General features: G+C 44.8%; 1 protein-coding gene across 1 annotated transcript in view; it reads right to left on the reverse strand.

Moving 5' to 3' along the window:
- The window catches only part of PDE11A (phosphodiesterase 11A), a 572,166-nt gene that overhangs the window by 226,936 nt on the left and 327,188 nt on the right, over positions 1-18,042 (reverse strand). Inside the window, exon 6 of the mRNA XM_069733206.1 lies at positions 3,421-3,553. Within this exon, the coding sequence (XP_069589307.1) occupies positions 3,421-3,553 (133 nt within the window). The remainder of the gene's footprint in view (positions 1-3,420; positions 3,554-18,042) is intronic.

Genomic DNA, 18,042 nt, shown 5'->3' on the forward strand with positions numbered 1-18,042 from the left:
GGGAGTTTTTGAGGGTTTTTTTTCTTTTCTGGGATGTGTCCTGAAGAGTTTTGAAAAAGTTTTCTTTTTCCTGAAGCATTATTTTCATTCTTTAGATTTCACAGTGCCTAGTTTGGTGGTGGATTTCATTAGGATCCACTTCAAAAAAGCGACATGCACTTCTTATGCACTTCTTTTTCACCGGGCATGTTTCATATGGACAGCAAAGTGTATTTTCGGTAGAAAGGGGATTTTCCAAGCATTTTTCCCAACCATTTTTTTTCTAAGAATGAATCTGCTAAGATTGAGAATTGAGAAAGATGAGAATACTGATGAAGAAAACTCCTATTGAATAAATCCGGGTCCCCTAATAGGATATATAAAATGGGTTTTCAAAATCAGGCAACCTATTTAAGCCTACAGTCAATTGTGCATCTCGTTGGCCAACATATCTCTAGCTGGTGTCCAACAGGTTGGCTTATCAGGACAGTGACACTGTAGACTTTGTTGTTAGATGTGTGACTGAGACTAAGTGTACCGTCACACAGTGGCATTTTGATCGCTACGACGGCACGATTCGTGACGTTCCAGCGATATAGTTACGATCTCGCAGTGTCTGACACGCTCCTGCGATCAGGGACCCCGCTGAGAATCGTACGTCGTAGCAGATCGTTTGAAACTTTCTTTCGTCGTCTAGTGTCCCGCTGTGGCGGCATGATCGCATGGTGTAACAAAGGTGTGCACGATATTGTATACGATGTGCGCATAGTAACCAACGGCTTCTACATCGCACATACGTCATGAAATTATCGCTCCAGCGTCGGACATTGCAAAGTGTGACCGCAGTCTACGATGCTGGAGCGATATTGTTACGATGCTGGAGCGTCATGGATCGTGCCATCGTAGCGATCAAAATGCCACTGTGTGACGGTACCCTTAAAGGAACTGCAGTACAATCCGTAGGCTAGGGTGAGAAAAATCAGTCCAATTATGCTAATCACATTCTGATCAGACTCTGATTAGAGTGTGATTAGAGTGTGATCTGAGTGTCTTCTCTTTCCAGTCTCTCTGTGAATATCGGACCACATTCGAATGCGGTCTGATGTTTTCCATGGACCCATAGACATAAATGGGCGAGTGCCACCCGAGAAAAAAAATTGGACATGTGCATGGCCTCAACGAATAATATGGGACGAGTGCTATCTCTCAAATCCACGGAGAGCACTCATCCGAGTTATACGGTCATCTGCACGAGTTCTTATACTATATGAGTCCTGTGATTTATTATCTTGTCTATTTGACTTAAATTATCTCACAAACGAAAAAAAAAAGTCCAAGTATAATTTACACTTTGGTATTTGTAACTTTTTAAAGTAAGTTTTAGTATCCTGGTACAAGGCCACTAGAGAGAGATCTCATGACGACATAATGTACGGTAATAAGTGTGAAATAAGGATTAGGACTATGAGCTCTTGTGAAAGTGGGTGCAGATTTCCTAGTGAATCAAGGTTATTAGATTCATTGGATTTCATGCACAAAATTCACAATGAAAAGTCAACTTTTTTCTGACTTAAATCCTGAAAATAATTACTGCCCTTTAAAACGTTTGAGTTGCACATTCTTTTTTTTCTTATGAAAGTGATGCAGAGCCACATATTGGCACTGGTTTAAGCAGTATGTGATACAGGGATGAGACAGCTGAATTAACTCCTTCAGAAGAACTTAGCATATCTTGAAGGGTAGCATCTCCAGCTCCAGAAAAATGTCTTATGCTGTTTGCCTTCCTGACATTACCTTTGGGCAAAGTTCGATTACTACTGACATTCATTTTTTTCAGTTTCCCTTAACTTGCTCTTATCGACCTTTGCAACATTTTGTTAATCAATGTAATGTAAAATCGTATGTGTTTTTTTTTAAATCTATCCCAGCTTTTGAACAAGATTTGAATTTGTTTCTAGGTTCAAAACTGAACAAATATTTTCATAAACTTAAAGCAGCACAACAAAAATGTTTTTTTTGCCCATACAGTGAAGCATAGGTTATTATTAAAGAATATAAAGAATACAGAGGCTCTTTTGTATGCCATGTGTAACTAGCATTTCTGTGCTACTTGTGGAATGTTTGCCAATGTCTTCACTTCGGATATATACCATTTGGCATTTTTCGTTCCTATCTAATAGCAGCCAGTAATCCACCGGTGAGATAAAGTATCTGCCCCTTGACTCATACTGCACAGTCTTTGTATATCCTATGTGATGCAGCATTAACCTGTATATTATGCCTCCTGCTTGTGATAAGTTTCTCCCTGACGGCTTTTAGCAGTGTGAAAGAGCACGTTATAGAAAACGCTGGAAATTCTACATACAGCACTTATAGATGTAGACAGGTAGTGTGAATGAGGGAAAGTCTATAACTGCAATTGTATGGAATCACTTGGTATTTCACTGGTATCTCAGAAATGTCGAATTATGAAAACTGTCTAAAAGAAAAACTGTTTTTTTCCCCATTGCAATCAACCATGATTTTCATTTTTCAGAGCAGAATACAAAATGAAAGCTTTATTGTGATTGATTACTATAGGGAACAAAGACAGTTTCTCTTTTAGACCATTATATAAATCTCCCTAATTAATATATTTATCTACATAGAAATGGGACAAAGAGGGCAGAGCTAGGTGACAGGGGTGGTGTCTGAGAGCTGCCGGGAGGGATTTTATAGGTGATGATGTATGTCATCCTGTTACTTACAGGAAGTCAGAGACTGACTTCCTGTCTGCATGTTAGTGCTTGTAATGGACTGGTGGTCAGACCGCAGATTACATGACATTGCTGTCTCTAAATAAAGGCTTAAAATGTATAGATGAAGCTGAGCTGGGATGAAACAAATTACGCAACTACAATATAATCTGGCAGTTAGTATTATATATGCAAAAACAATTATCAGAGTGCTACTTTAATTGTCTTCATAGACCCTATTAGGGAATTCTGAATTAATATAGGTGGGTCTTCTGTTCAGAATCTTCATCTCAGGGCTTTCTCATGAAGCGGGTGGTTGCAAGGAATGTCTCTGGTCCTGGACAAGCTGCAGGTCCCTGCATTATATAGATAACTCTTTATTAGAACTGCTTAATGCTTCTTCACCTGTGATGATGCTGCGTTGACATTAAAGAAAATATGTCAACATGACTTCACCCCCTAAACTTTTTGTATGTGCGTGCAGCTCTATCAAAGACAAGTCTATCAATACCTTAACATGGACAATCCGTTCCTCCGTTACTGAGAATTGATATGCAAATGAGGCTGAAGAGCTATGGTAGATCTCAAGCCTCTGTCACTCCAGCCTCTGTCTCCGCCCAGCGTCACCTCTTAGTTTGGGGGGGGGGATGAAACCTTGCTGAATAAATAACCTGTAAGAATGTGTTCTGTATGTTTGTCCACTTACCTCTGCATCAAAGCGAGGGTCTTGATAGGCATCACTTATGTTAACTGGAAGACCCGTAGAAGCAACTAATTCAGCTATGCTGTTATTTATTAACCAGTCAGAATATGAGGATTTCTCTAGGCTGTCTTTAAAACTATGGGACGGGAAAGAAAAAAGACAGATACCAGTTGTAATAAAAAGTAATTCACATGAAAAAAGTTATAAAATCAAGATATGTTAATGTGCAAAAACAAATGCAATAAAATATATTTACAATGGAAGACAACTTATGTTGCTTTCAGAATCCAGTGTGAACTATTCCTTTATTTGAAGAGGTTGCCTTTCCATTCCTGGCATTGGTATTTCTGGTATTACAGTTCGAACTAGTGCAGACGACTGTTTTTCGGTCTTAGTGCAATCCAACAAAACATCATATTGCACTCGGAACAACGTTATTATATGGGGATGTGCAGATGTCCAATTTTTCCTCATACAGAGTCTGTCTGAGGAAAAATCGCAGCACGCACAATTTGAATCTACAGTGTATTGCAAAAGTTTTCACCCCCTTGACTTTTTACCTATTTTGTTACATTACAACCTGTGTTTACATATTTTTGTACTCCGATTTGTGTGTGATGCATCAGCACTAAATAGTGTAAGTTAATAAAGTGAAGTAAGAAAATTAAACACATAAATTAAACTCATGGGATCAAATAACTACAAATTAGCATGTGCATATGTATTCACCCCTTTTGCGATGAAGCCCCTAAAAATTTCTGGTGCAAACAATTACCTTCATAAGTCACTTGCTTTGTGAAAGGAAGTCCACCTGTGTGCAGTCTAAGTGCCACATGTCGGTCAGTATATACACTTTACCTTTCCTGAAAGGCCACAGATGCTGTAACACTATTAAGCAAGAGGCACCACTAACCAAACACCATGAAGACCAAGGAGATCTCCAAACAACACCATGAAGACCAAGGAGATCTCCTAACAAATCAAGGACAAAGTTGTTGAAAAGTCAGGGCTGGGTTATAAAAATATATTCCAATCTCTGATGATCCCCTGGAACACCATCAAATCCATTATTATCAAATGGAAAGAACATGATACCACAACAAACCTTGCAAGAGAGGGTCACTCACCAAAATTCTCAGCCTGGGTAAGAAGTGCATTAATCAGAGAGGCAACACAGAGACCAAAGGTAAACCTGAAGTAGTTGCCAATTCCCGACACTATCTGTTCATATGACCACAATAAGCCATACACTCCAAAGAGGAAGACTGGGCAGAAAAAAAGCCTTTACTTACACAAAAAAAATTGTAAGGCTCGTTTTGAGTTTGCGAAAAGACATGTGGGAGACTCCTCAAATGTATGGAGGAAGGTGCTGTTTTCAGATGAGACCAAAACTGAACTTTTTGTCCACCAAGGTAAACGCTGTGTCTGGAAACAAACCAACATAGCTCATACCATCAAGAACACCTTCCCCACAGTGAAACATGGTGGTGGCATTATCATGTTGTGGGGATGTTTTTCGGAAGCAGTGAAAGAGAAAATGGTCTGAGTCGAGGGAAAGTTGGATGGTGTTAAATACAGGGTAAAACCTGTTTCAGACTGTCAGTGATTTGATACTGGAACAGAGGTTCACCTTCCAACAGGACAATGACCCAATGCATACTGCTAAAGCAACACTTGAGTGGTTTAAGGGGAAACGTGTAAATGTTTAGAGTGGCCTAGTCAAAGTCCAGAACTTAATCTAATTGAGAATCAGTGGCCAGACTAGATTGCTGTTCATCAGAAAAAAACTGCTGTAATTGCTGCTAGTGGAGGTTCTACAAAGAATTTACTTTAGGGGGGTTAATAGTTAAGCACACTGAAACTTACAATTATTTTGTCATATTTGTTGTTTGCTTCACAATAAAAAGAAAACCAAATGTTCCCAGTTGTAGGCATGTTCTTTACATAAACTGATGCAAACCCTAAAAAAAACAGTAAAATTCCAGGTTGTGAGGTAGCAAAACACGAAAAATGTCAAGGAGATTGAATACTTTCGCAAGCCACTGTGCGCAAGTGTGAGAGTACCTAATGGAAATTGCCTGCTATTTCAGATTCTACCTGTGGACACTGGCAGGAATGTTTTTGAGCTAAAAAAAAAAAACTGAGAACCATTTTTCTAATTCTGGACAGACTATTTAAAGTAAAGATCTAAATGTCAATCATGTTAAATAAAAATTTGGGGAATTTCATTTTTAGCAATGATTTACCATTACTTGGGTACACACAACTGCAGGGAACTCACCAATCACTCGTACATACCCAAGTTATGGTAAGAAATAGCCTAATAAAAAAAGTATCTAATGTGGAAATTTCGCCTAGAGATCTTTTATAACCTTTTAAGAACATAATATAAAAAGAATCTACAAAAATATGACTTTTCATACTATATATCAAAAAGACGGAACAAAGTGGACAGCATATTTTAATGTTTTACTTTTTTATGTATTTGCTAATTCAAAAACTATTATATTCATTCATCAAGTCAGTGAGGAATCAGTGACCTGTCAGAAGCCATACTGATGAATATGTGGCACCCCAGAGTCCGGTTGCCACGGTGACATTGCATTCCTCTGAAGGGTGATGTCATGCCTGGAAGCAGGAAGAGGTCCCCATGCCAGGTAATACACAGCATGCATCACAATCCCCTGCTCCAGGCCAGAAGGGGGAGCTCTAGACCCAACTTCTGGGGAGCTGCTCTCTCTGGTCGGGAGGAGGAATTAGTGTAGTCTGTTAGAGAGTTAGTGTGTGAAGAGAGGGGAGAGAGAGGAGCGGAGACAAGGACTCGGGGTTAATTGCAGCTGCGTCAGAGCTGACCCCGGAGTGGAGCGCTGCCAAGAAGAACGCCAGAGTCCTTGGCTGTACGCCCCGACAGCAAAATCTGGAGGGCAGGGAACTGTAAGCTCCCTGGCCACGCCGAACACCCAGAGGCACCACAGCAGACCAAGAGCCCGGGGTTGCCAGTGAAAATGCAGTGCCCGTGATAGGCTTGTGCTGTCTGCCATACAGGACAAAGCCAACATGCAGGACAGGGCCGCAGCTTAGCTACAGGCAGCAGCGACCCAAAAAGGGAGCACAACAGGAAGGCCTCCAAAACCACCTGGTAGGGTGGACCCCCTGAATGCTTCCAGGCTAGCCGGACTCCTTCTGTCATCGGTAACTGATACCCCGGATAGCATGTTCATTTACCAAGAAATAAAGGTAAAGAAAACTGTACTTTTCTGCGTCCCTTGCTTATTCTCCGCACCCCAACGTTCATGACCACCTGATCTGCCTGTTATATCTGCTCTGGAACCCCGCTCTACCCAAGGGGAGCTGTACCATCTTTGCTGCGTCACCTTCAGCCCCAGTGGACCTAAACCCCAGCGTCGGCCATCCCTTGCCGAACACCATGGGTGGTGTCACGAATCAATCCCATATAACTGTCCCTTTGCATTTTTATTGCATGCCCAAAGAACTGTCCGATCCGATTCCGAGTACCCCACGGCCCTGGTGGGTGTTGCAAATACCTAATCAGAGCACCACATGAAGACGCCCCACAGGCCGTCATTAACTGAAAACTACCAATAAAGATTAAGCAACAACCACAAGACGGATTTCATCATCCAAGGTATCATTTTAATCAGTATAACGGCTCCGACCGGACACTTTGTGTAGGTTACTGTGCACAATCTTGTTGACAGGTTCCCTTTAAAATTGCTCTTGGTTAAAGGCGCCCTTCAAATATGAGAGACCTGGAGCAGTTTGCAAAAGAAGAGTGGTCCAAAATACCAGATGAGCTGATGATTGATTGCAGTTTTTTATTCCAAAGGATGTGCAACCAAATATTAAGTTGAGGGTGCCAACAATCTATATTAAGTAAGAAATAAGGAGGACAAAACTTGGAAATGTAATGTTACTATTGTTAGATGTCCATTACTAATCACATTAGTATAGAGTATGCAGAAGTGGCACATACTGTGTCTCCATGGCATCCTGAGAAGTCATTATGATGTTATGGTTTGTATAGAGTTAGATAACTAATTGTCATTTTTCCCCTTTTCTTTATTATTATTATTATTATTAGTATTAGTATTTGTTCTTATATTCATTATTGGTGTTAAATGAGTATTTCCAGTTATGGCATATCTACAGAATGAGTCTTAAAGGGGTTGTCCACTACTCGGACAACCGCATCTCAATCAGCATGTTTGCCCCTAGTAAAATAAGAACACATACACACCTTCTGTACCGGCGCCATTTCAGCAATGTCAGCACTGGCTCTCCCAGGGATCTCTTAACATTGTTATGTCACATGATCCTTGAGCCCAATCTGCACTGGCTTCACTCTTCCCACCTTTGGATGAATCAGACACAAAGAGAAAGTCATAGCTACTGCTGACCACTCACTTACTCTTGATGTTTTACTTGATCTAAAGGGGGGGGGGAGTGAAGTCAGTGATGATTGGGAGCAAGGATCATATGACATAACAATGTGACACGAGCTCCAGGCTGGAATGGCATCGGTACTGGAGGTGAGTATGTGTTGTTATTATGCTGTGGGTAAACATGCTGATTGAGACGAGGTTTTCCAAGTAGTAGACAACCCTTTAAAATATACAATAGACTTAGGTTTCACTACCGAGACCTGCACCAACTGTACAATAGGGCCCCATTTTGTGCCGTTGAGAAAGGAGAGGTGGCTATACATGTGCGGCTTTTGTCCATTGACTTCTATGTGAGAATTAATGTTTGCCAAACATGCATCTGATGGAAATGCCATTAATGTCAGAAAATGGGATCAGCACCGATTCGGATGCTGAAACCTGCAGCAATTAGCTGATATTACTTTTGGAAGTGGCAATGCATTTCTCATACACCAGGTGCCTCCTGGTAAATCTAATATTTTATGGCACTAATTAACAAATAAGCCACCATATAATACATCACCGTATTGAGTCCTCCAGAGCAGGGGCAGCTTTTTATGGAAGTTCTCAGCTCTGACTAAAAGAAATGATCCAGATGTAGGATTTGTCTGTCTGTGATGTTCATACTTTCGTACAGGACTTATTGACGTAGATTTGTCGAAATGGTCTAAACTGTTAATTTTTGAGTACCAGAGGCAATGAACTACACAGATTGTTCCTGCTGCGTTTTCTCATATACGACATAGTTTTAATTTACTACTGTCATTTATTTTACTCTTAAATGAAGAATAAAATATCAGTGAGAATCAATAAACAGGCAGAATTTACCGCCCCCAGATTCACCAGCAATGGTGTATTTATGGAAAAGTTAGTAGAATGTTTCTGAGAAAAAAAATCACTTAGTCTATTGCAGTTCAGACCTGACATAGAAGCCCGGGAGTGCACATGGGAGACATTTATATAAACCCCAGTTTTTCCTCGTACTAGATTTATTCCTTAGATTTAGACCTAGCACAGCTTCAACTTTATGACTTTGCACGACCAGTGAAGTCGGAAGAACCATAGACTTTTATTATTTTCCACTGTGCTTAACTCATTGAGACCCGAGATTCATTATTATGTCACTTGTAAAATGTTCTTCCCATACTTGGCAATGAATGCAGCCAAAGATAAAACGTCTGATTTATTATGACATTGGTATTGTCAACGACCGTGAATAAGTGTCTCCCCTAGGGTCTCCGACCCCTTTCCTTCCCAACATCCGAATAATGACATGAGTCTCAAGTTGGATATAATTGGCCACAGCGGCCTTTATTATAAACAAACAAAACATATAACCGTAACATGATCTTGGAAGGGGTCCTTGAAGCTAAAAGTCTGGTGTTAACCATAGTATAAACAAGTGGACAAGAGACCAACCGTAGATTACTCTCAGCCGTTACCCCACAGGCTCGAGAGCACCAAAATACCCCGAAGGGTAACCCTTGTCCACTTCTAACTTAGGAATCTGGCCCACCGTTACCAACATTCCCCCAAATCACAAGACCCGCAACCAAAACTTATACCAACTGGAGAATCCGTATCCCGACGGACCCCCCAGGCCAATTTAGCACCAACTCCAAGGACCCCTCCCCTCGCCACCACGAGGATACTTGACCCCCTCAAGTATCTGAGACCCCACCAACCTTAACTGCTATGGCCCGCTCAATTCCAGACTGCAGTCCAAGGGCCCACAAGTCAATGCCCACCGCGTTCAGATGAACGCCATCACCCAAAAGATATTGGTCACCACCACACTCCAACTCGAAATGACGCACGGCAAAGACCCCATTCCGTACAACAAAACCAGACCTAGCGTACCTCCAGGATTTCCGTGGAACAATCTCCGACCACACAATAGACATGTCCCGAAAAGAGACCCATAACCGTAGCAAGTCATGTTTAATGTCCCGGATCAACTCACGGCAAGGACGAACTCCCAAGTCGTTTCCCCCAACGTGTTAAAACCAAAATGTCGGGAGGCCTGTCCAACCGAACGCCATTGTGAACCTCCTCCAGGACTCTGTTCCAACCTAAGCCTCAAAACCCCAACCACCTGATGATGGGTGGGCTTCGGAGTCATGGAGTCAGAGTCGGAGCCCATTTTGGTGGAGTCGGAGTCATGGAAATTGAGAAGTCGGAGTCGGAGTTTTGGCTTACCGACTCCACAGCCCTGGATACTGCTCATTAAGGAAAGGGGAAGATGGAAAAAGAGGGAGGACCCATGGTAGTGCTCACCTTTTCTTGTCCGGATAATAATTTTTCAGGCTGCCCTAAACACTCTGATGGGGCCTTCATCAGAAAAAAAAGAACTGTAGCCCAGACCTCTGCAGTCTAATTCATGTACTTCCTGCCAAGTTATTTTGTCTGATGAAGCCCCCTTCAGACTGGTTGGCTCCCCTGGAAATATGATTGTCCAGACAAGAAAAAATGAGCACCACCATGAGTCATGTGTTAGCCAACAGTAAATTATCCTGAGACCATTAATGCATTGGGTTACTTTTCATCCATGGAGGGGGCTCACTCACAATTTTTCCAAAGAACACTGCCATGAATACAGAAAGGGATATAAACATCCTCCAAGGGCAACTTCTCCCTTCCATCTAAGAGCAGTTTGGTGATGACCAATGCTTTGTTCAGCATCATAGAGACCACGTCACAAGGCGAAATTCATAACTAAGTGACTCAGTGAAGAAAACTCCTCATATCTCAATCCCATTGAGAACCTGTGGTCAATCCTCAAACAGAGAGTGGACAAAACAAACAAAAACACAGAAGTTGTGATAATCTCCAAGCTTTCATTATGCAAAAATGTGTTGCCATCAGTAAGCATTTGGCCCAGAAGCTGATATCCAGTATTCCAGGGCAAATTGCAGAAGTCATGAAAAATATGTGTTAACACTAAATAGTCTTGACATTAACTTGATGTATTTGTCAATAAAAGTTGACAAATGAAAATATTATAATTGTACTCCAGTAACCATAGAAACATCTGACTAAAAGATCTAAAAACACTGGAGCAGCAAACTTTGCGAAAACCAAAATTTATGTCAATGTCAAAACTTTTGGCCATGACTGTACATAGACACTCATCCTCTCTCTATATATACAAAATCTATCTGTCAAATATCTATCCTTATATATCAAAATATCTGTTATTTATCTAATATCTGTTTATTTATCTTCTATGTATCCATGCATCATCTATCTAAAATGCATCTTCTCATGTCTGTCTATCAATCTATTTTCTATCTATTATCTATCTACTAGATGGTGGCCCGATTCTAACGCATTGGGTATTCTAGAATATGCATGTCACGTAGTATATTCCACAGCCACGTAGTATATTGCCCAGCCACGTAGTATATTGCCCATTCACGTAGTATATTGCCCAGCCACCTAGTATATTGCCCAGCCACGTAGTATATTGCCCAGTCACGTAGTATATTGCCCAGCCGCGTAGTATATTGCCCAGCCACGTAGTATATTGCCCAGTCACATAGTATATTGCCCAGTCACGTAGTATATTGCCAAGCCACGTAGTATATTGCCCAGTCACGTAGTATATTGCCTAGTCACGTAGTATATTGCCCAGCCACGTAGTATATTGCCCACCCACGTAGTATATTGCCCAGCCACGTAGTATACTGCCCAGTGACGTAGTATACAGCACAGTGCTACGTCGTATATTGCACAGTGATGTAGTATATTGCCCAGTGTCACGCCCGCTGCGCATACTCACCCGGCTTCTTCCATCCCGCGGCGCGCTCGCGATCCTGTCCCGCGCCGTGCTGCGTCCTCCTTTGCTGGCTCTCGGCGTCCGGTCTCTCTGCGCATGCGCGGTCGCGTCTCATCTGTCGCTGGGCCTGCTGGGAGGTCGCGACCCGATGGCTCCGCCCCAACATGGCGGCGCCCATCGGCTATTTCTTCGAGGCGTCTTTCCAGGCAAGACGCCTTTGCCTTGTAGGTGCACTGCCTGCTGTCAGTGTCCCTATGCCCTAAGGCTCCCCTGTATCTTTTCCCAGCTTAGTTCTCGTTTTGTCTCAGTGTTAGTTCCGTGTTCCTGTTGTGTCCTGCCAAGTTCCGTGTTCCTGCTGTGTCCTGCCAAGTTCCGTGTTGCTGCTGTGTCCTGCCAAGTTCCGTGTTCCTGCTGTGTCCTGCCAAGTTCCGTGTTCCTGCCGTGTCCTGCCAAGTTCCGTGTTCCTGCCGTCTCCTGCCAAGTCCTGTGTTCCTGCCGTGTCCTGCACCGTCTCGTGTTCCTGTCTTTATCAGTTAAGTCCTGTTTTCCTATCATTTTACCGCCATTCCAATAGCTCTGTGGTCACCTTCCTTATCTTGGGTCGTCCCTTTTTCTCTAGCTGTTGTGTCTCCATTCCCCCGAGGTCCTGCCCCTAACACTCCCTGTATAGGGGGTGATTCCATCTGGTCCGCTCGACCCCGGGGGCTCTAGAGTCACGACCCAGAGGGTCCACTCTCGGATTTTTGTCCGAATCCTTACAGTAGGCAAAGGCCATGGACCCCGCTGGGGCCTCTGCTGCGCAAAAAGAGTTACTCTTTTTGCGGGAGAATCAGTCCCGTATTATGTCCTTTATGAAGGCTATGGATTCTCGCCTGTCTACGCTCCTGCCCTCTGATCCTGGCAACGCCGCTCTACTCGTTGGCTTACAGCAAGGGTTAGCTCAGCAGCATGACACCCAGGCTCATATCCTTAGTTATATGTCTTCGATAGACGATCGGCTGCTTTCTATCCAGACAGCCGCTACTACCTCAGCTTCTGCTCCCCATCCTCCACCCCGCTTGGCTAAACCACCTCGGTACAATGGGGATCCTAAATTCTGCCGAGGATTTTTGAACCAATGCCGTCTTCACTTTGAACTTCTGCCCCAGCATTACCCGACGGATCGGTCCAAAGTTGCCTTTTTGATTTCCCATCTGGAGGGTGACGCCTTGGCATGGGTTAATCCACTCTGGGAGCGAGACGATCCCCTAGTCTCCCGGTTGTCTGAATTTTTGGAGACCTTCCGTCTTGTCTTTGACGAACCTGGTCGTCTGGCCTCTACTACTGAGGCTCTATTGTCTCTCCATCATGGATCGTTATCTGTGGGCCAGTATGCTATTCAGTTCCGCACCCTCTCCTCTGACTTAGGCTGGAACAATGAGGCGTTAGTGGGCGCTTTCTGGCGGGGCTTCTCTGGGCGCATTAAAGATGAGTTAGCTGGTCGGGACACCCCTACGGTTTTGGAGGATTTAATTTCCTTAGCTACCCGTATTGACCTTCGGTTCCAGGAACGCGCCCGGGAGCGGAGATCTCTTCATCCTTCCCCTGCCACCCGTAAGCCACTCAGCCCACAGCCTAGGTCTTCCTCTCTGGCGTCCGCACCAGAACCTATGCAAGTGGACCGTCTTAAGATGTCCGAACAGCGACGTAAAGAGAGGCGTACTCAGGGTTTATGTTTTTACTGCGGGAGTGCTGCCCATTTGCTGCGGTCTTGCCCTGAACGTCCGGAAAACTCCTCCGCCTAGGTCAGGTAAGAGAGGCCTCCCTAGGTGTGTGTGATTCCTCTCAACCCCTCACTTTGTCTGTCCTTTTGCATATCTCTGGCAAGGGCATTTCTTTGGATGCTTATGTGGATTCTGGCGCAGCAGGGAATTTTATCAGGTTGGAAGAGGTTTTGAAATTCTCCGTTCCAGTCAAAACCCTAGAGGCTCCTGTGATTCTTGCATCTGTGGATGGTAGACCGTTACAGGAGACCATTACTCAAGTTACGCTTGAGGTGGAACTTCAAGTTGGGGTTCTGCATAAGGAAAAAATTGCATTTTATGTTTTAGCGGGTCTGTCTCATCCTATGCTTTTAGGTCTTCCTTGGTTACGGAATCATGAGCCCACTTTAGATTGGCGCAATGGCAATATCTTGCGCTGGGGAGAGCTTTGTCGGGAACATTGTCTGCTGCCGGTGCATCCTGTAGGTTCTTCTTCTTCTCCTTCCTCCTCTTTTCCCGCCTTACCCTGCGTCTACAGTGCTTTCTCTGATGTCTTCAACAAGAAAGAGGCTGAGGGTCTTCCGCCTCATCGTCTCTATGATTGTCCCATAGATCTCGTGCCTGGAACTAACCCGCCCAGGGGAAGAATCTACCCTCTCTCTCCTGCTGAGACACAGGCTATGTCTGAGTATATTCAGGAAAATCTTGCTAAAGGATTCATTCGCAAGTCCTCTTCTCCCGCCGGAGCTGGGTTTTTTTTCGTGAAGAAGAAGGATGGTTCTCTTCGTCCCTGTATTGATTATCGAGGCCTAAACAACATCACGGTGAAGAACAAATATCCTCTGCCACTCATTCCAGAACTCTTCGATCATCTTCGAGGTGCGCAAATTTTTACCAAACTGGATTTACGTGGCGCATACAATCTGGTTCGAATTCGTGCGGGCGATGAGTGGAAGACCGCCTTCAATACTCGTGACGGTCACTATGAGTACTTGGTTATGCCGTTTGGTCTCTGCAACGCCCCTGCGGTTTTCCAGGAATTTGTGAACGATGTATTTTCGGGATCTTCTCTACTCCTCAGTCGTGGTTTACCTTGACGACATTCTCATCTTTTCTCCGGATCTCTCCACTCATAGACGAGATGTCCGCCGTGTTCTGCAACGGCTAAGAGAAAATCATCTGTTCGCTAAGATTGAGAAGTGCGTCTTTGAGCAATCTTCACTTCCCTTCCTTGGATATATTGTCTCAAGATCCGGCTTAGAGATGGATCCAGAGAAGGTTCCTGCTGTCTTGAATTGGCCCCGTCCTCTTGGAACAAAAGCAATCCAACGTTTTCTTGGCTTTGCCAATTACTATAGACAATTTATTTCTCATTTTTCTTCCATGACCAAGCCTATCTCTGCCCTAGTTCACAAGAGAGTCAACTCCAGTCTTTGGACCCCTGAGGCTGAAGAGGCCTTTCAGTCCCTTAAACAAAGCTTCGCTACGGCCCCTGTGCTTCATCGTCCTGATGCTAATAGACCGTTTGTCCTTGAAGTCGACGCATCCTCTGTTGGAGCCGGAGCAGTACTTTTACAAAGATCGTCGTCCGGACATTTGGTGACCTGTGGTTTTTTTTCTAAAGCCTTTTCTGCTCCTGAGCGTAACTACTCCATTGGGGATAAAGAACTATTGGCTATCAAACTAGCCTTAGAAGAGTGGCGTTATCTCCTTGAGGGGTCTCTTCATCCATTCACCATTTACACAGACCACAAGAATCTGGCCTATATTCAGTCTGCCCAAAGACTAAATCCACGACAAGCCAGATGGTCTTTATTCTTCGGACGATTTGAATTTGAACTTCATTTCCGATCCGGAAATAAAAATGTCAAAGCGGATGCACTTTCTAGATCCTTTCAGCCTCAGGACATTGAGGATTCTCCGGCTCACATTATTGATCCTGCGAAGATCGTCACTCTCGCTCCTCTAAGAGTGATTTCAGCTCCTCCTGGCAAGACTCTTGTGTCTAATCAAGACAAGGAGAGAGTTTTACGTTGGGGTCACTCCTCCAAGATTGCGGGGCATGTAGGAGTCAAGAAAACAATTTCCCTCATCTCTCGGCACTACTGGTGGCCATCTCTCCGACGAGACGTCACCGAATTCGTTGCTTCTTGTTCTTCTTGTGCCAAAAATAAAGTTCCTAGGCAGCTTCCTTCCGGTCTCCTGCATCCTCTGCCTGTGCCTTCCGTCCCATGGAGCCATATCGCTATGGACTTCATCACTGATCTACCTTGTTCCTCGGATTGCTCTGTCATTCTAGTTGTAGTGGATCGGTTCTCTAAGATGGCTCATTTCATCGCGTTGCCTGGTCTGCCTTCCGCTCCTGAGTTGGCAAAAATCTTTTTACACCAAGTCTTCCGTCTTCATGGTTTTCCACATCATATTGTCTCAGACCGCGGAGTACAATTTACCTCACGTTTTTGGAGAGCTCTCTGTAGTCTATTGAAAATTAACTTGGACTTCTCTTCCGCTTATCACCCTCAGTCCAACGGTCAAGTAGAGCGAGTTAATCAAGTCCTGACTACCTACTTACGACACTTTTCCAATGCACATCAAGATGACTGGGTCTCCCTTCTCCCCTGGGCTGAGTTCTCATATAACAATCTTCCCAGTGAGTCTTCCTCCAAATCTCCCTTTTTTGTGGTCTATGGTCAACATCCAAGCATTCCTCTTCCTGTTTCTCTCTCCTCGGGGGTACCGGCAGCGGATTTCTTGTCCCGGGAATTCTCTAAGATTTGGAGTGAGACTAAAGAGGCTCTTGAGAGAGCTAGCCATAATATGAAGAGATTTGCTGATAAAAGGCGTTTGGATGCTCCTCCCTATTCCCCGGGTGATAAAGTTTGGCTCTCCTCTCGCTATATCAAGCTCAAAATCCCCTCTTACAAACTGGGTCCTCGCTATATTGGTCCTTTTCCTATCTTGAGTCGCATTAATGATGTTTCCTACAAATTGAAACTACCTGCCTCTTTACGCATTCCCAATGCCTTCCATGTATCTCTTCTCAAGCCCGCAGTCTTTAATCGTTTTCACTCCGCTACCTCTCTTTCTCCTCAGCTCTGTACCACTGATGGAATCTTTAATGTTAAAGATATTCCTGCCAAAAAGGTAGTTAGGGGCAAAACTTATTTTTTGATTGATTGGGAGGGATTCGGTCCTGAGGAGAGGTCCTGGGAGCCTCGAGAGAACATCAATGCTCCTCTTATCATGAAAAGATTCCTTTCTAGCCTTAAAAGGAGGGGGACTAAGGAGGGGGGTACTGTCACGCCCGCTTCGCATACTCACCCGGCTTCTTCCATCCCGCGGCGCGCTCGCGATCCTGTCCCACGCCGCGCTGCGTCCTCCTTTGCTGGCTCTCGGCGTCCGGTCTCTCTGCGCATGCGCGGTCGCGTCTCCTCTGTCGCTGGGCCTGCTGGGAGGTCGCGACCCGATGGCTCTGCCCCAACATGGCGGCGCCCATCGGCTATTTCTTCGAGGCGTCTTTCCAGGCAAGACGCCTTTGCCTTGTAGGTGCACTGCCTGCTGTCAGTGTCCCTATGCCCTAAGGCTACCCTGTATCTTTTCCCAGCTTAGTTCTCGTTTTGTCTCAGTGTTAGCTCCGTGTTCCTGTTGTGTCCTGCCAAGTTCCGTGTTCCTGCTGTGTCCTGCCAAGTTCCGTGTTCCTGCTGTGTCCTGCCAAGTTCCGTGTTCCTGCTGTGTCCTGCCAAGTTCCGTGTTCCTGCTGTGTCCTGCCAAGTTCCGTGTTCCTGCCGTGTCCTGTCAAGTTCCGTGTTCCTGCTGTGTCCTGCCAAGTTCCGTGTTCCTGCCGTGTCCTGCCAAGTTCCGTGTTCCTGCCGTCTCCTGCCAAGTCCTGTGTTCCTGCCGTGTCCTGCACCGTCTCGTGTTCCTGTCTTTATCAGTTAAGTCCTGTTTTCCTATCATTTTACCGCCATTCCAATAGCTCTGTGGTCACCTTCCTTATCTTGGGTCGTCCCTTTGGCTCTAGCTGTTGTGTCTCCATTCCCCCGAGGTCCTGCCCCTAACACTCTCTGTATAGGGGGTGATTCCATCTGGTCCGCTCGACCCCGGGGGCTCTAGAGTCACGACCCAGAGGGTCCACTCTCGGATTTTTGTCCGAATCCTTACACCCAGCCACGTAGTATATTGCCCAGCCACGTAGTATATTGCCCAGCCACGTAGAATATTGCCCAGTCACGTAGTATATTGCCCAGTCACGTAGTATACAGCACAGAGCCACGTAGTATATTGCCCAGCCACATAGTATATTGCCGAGCCAGGTAGTATATTGCCCAGTCACGTAGTATATTGCCCAGCTACGTAGTATATTGCCCATCCACGTATGTCACAGGTAAAAAAATTAAAATAAACATATACTCACCTTCCGAGGGCCACTTGTAGTTCGATCACATGACCGTGACGTCATGGCAGGTCCTTCTTGCACAGGCGCGCAGGACCTGTGATGACGTCGCGGTCACATGACCGTGATGTCATGGCAGGTCGTTCTCGCGCAGGGCCTGTGATGACATCGCGGTCACATGACCGTGACGTCATGGCAGGTCCTTCTCGCGCAGGCGCGCAGGGCCTGTGATGACGTCGCAGTCACATGACCGTGACATCATGGCAGGTC

Source organism: Ranitomeya imitator, chromosome 7 (genome assembly GCF_032444005.1).
Source record: "Ranitomeya imitator isolate aRanImi1 chromosome 7, aRanImi1.pri, whole genome shotgun sequence".
NCBI classification, from domain to species: Eukaryota; Metazoa; Chordata; class Amphibia; order Anura; family Dendrobatidae; genus Ranitomeya; species Ranitomeya imitator.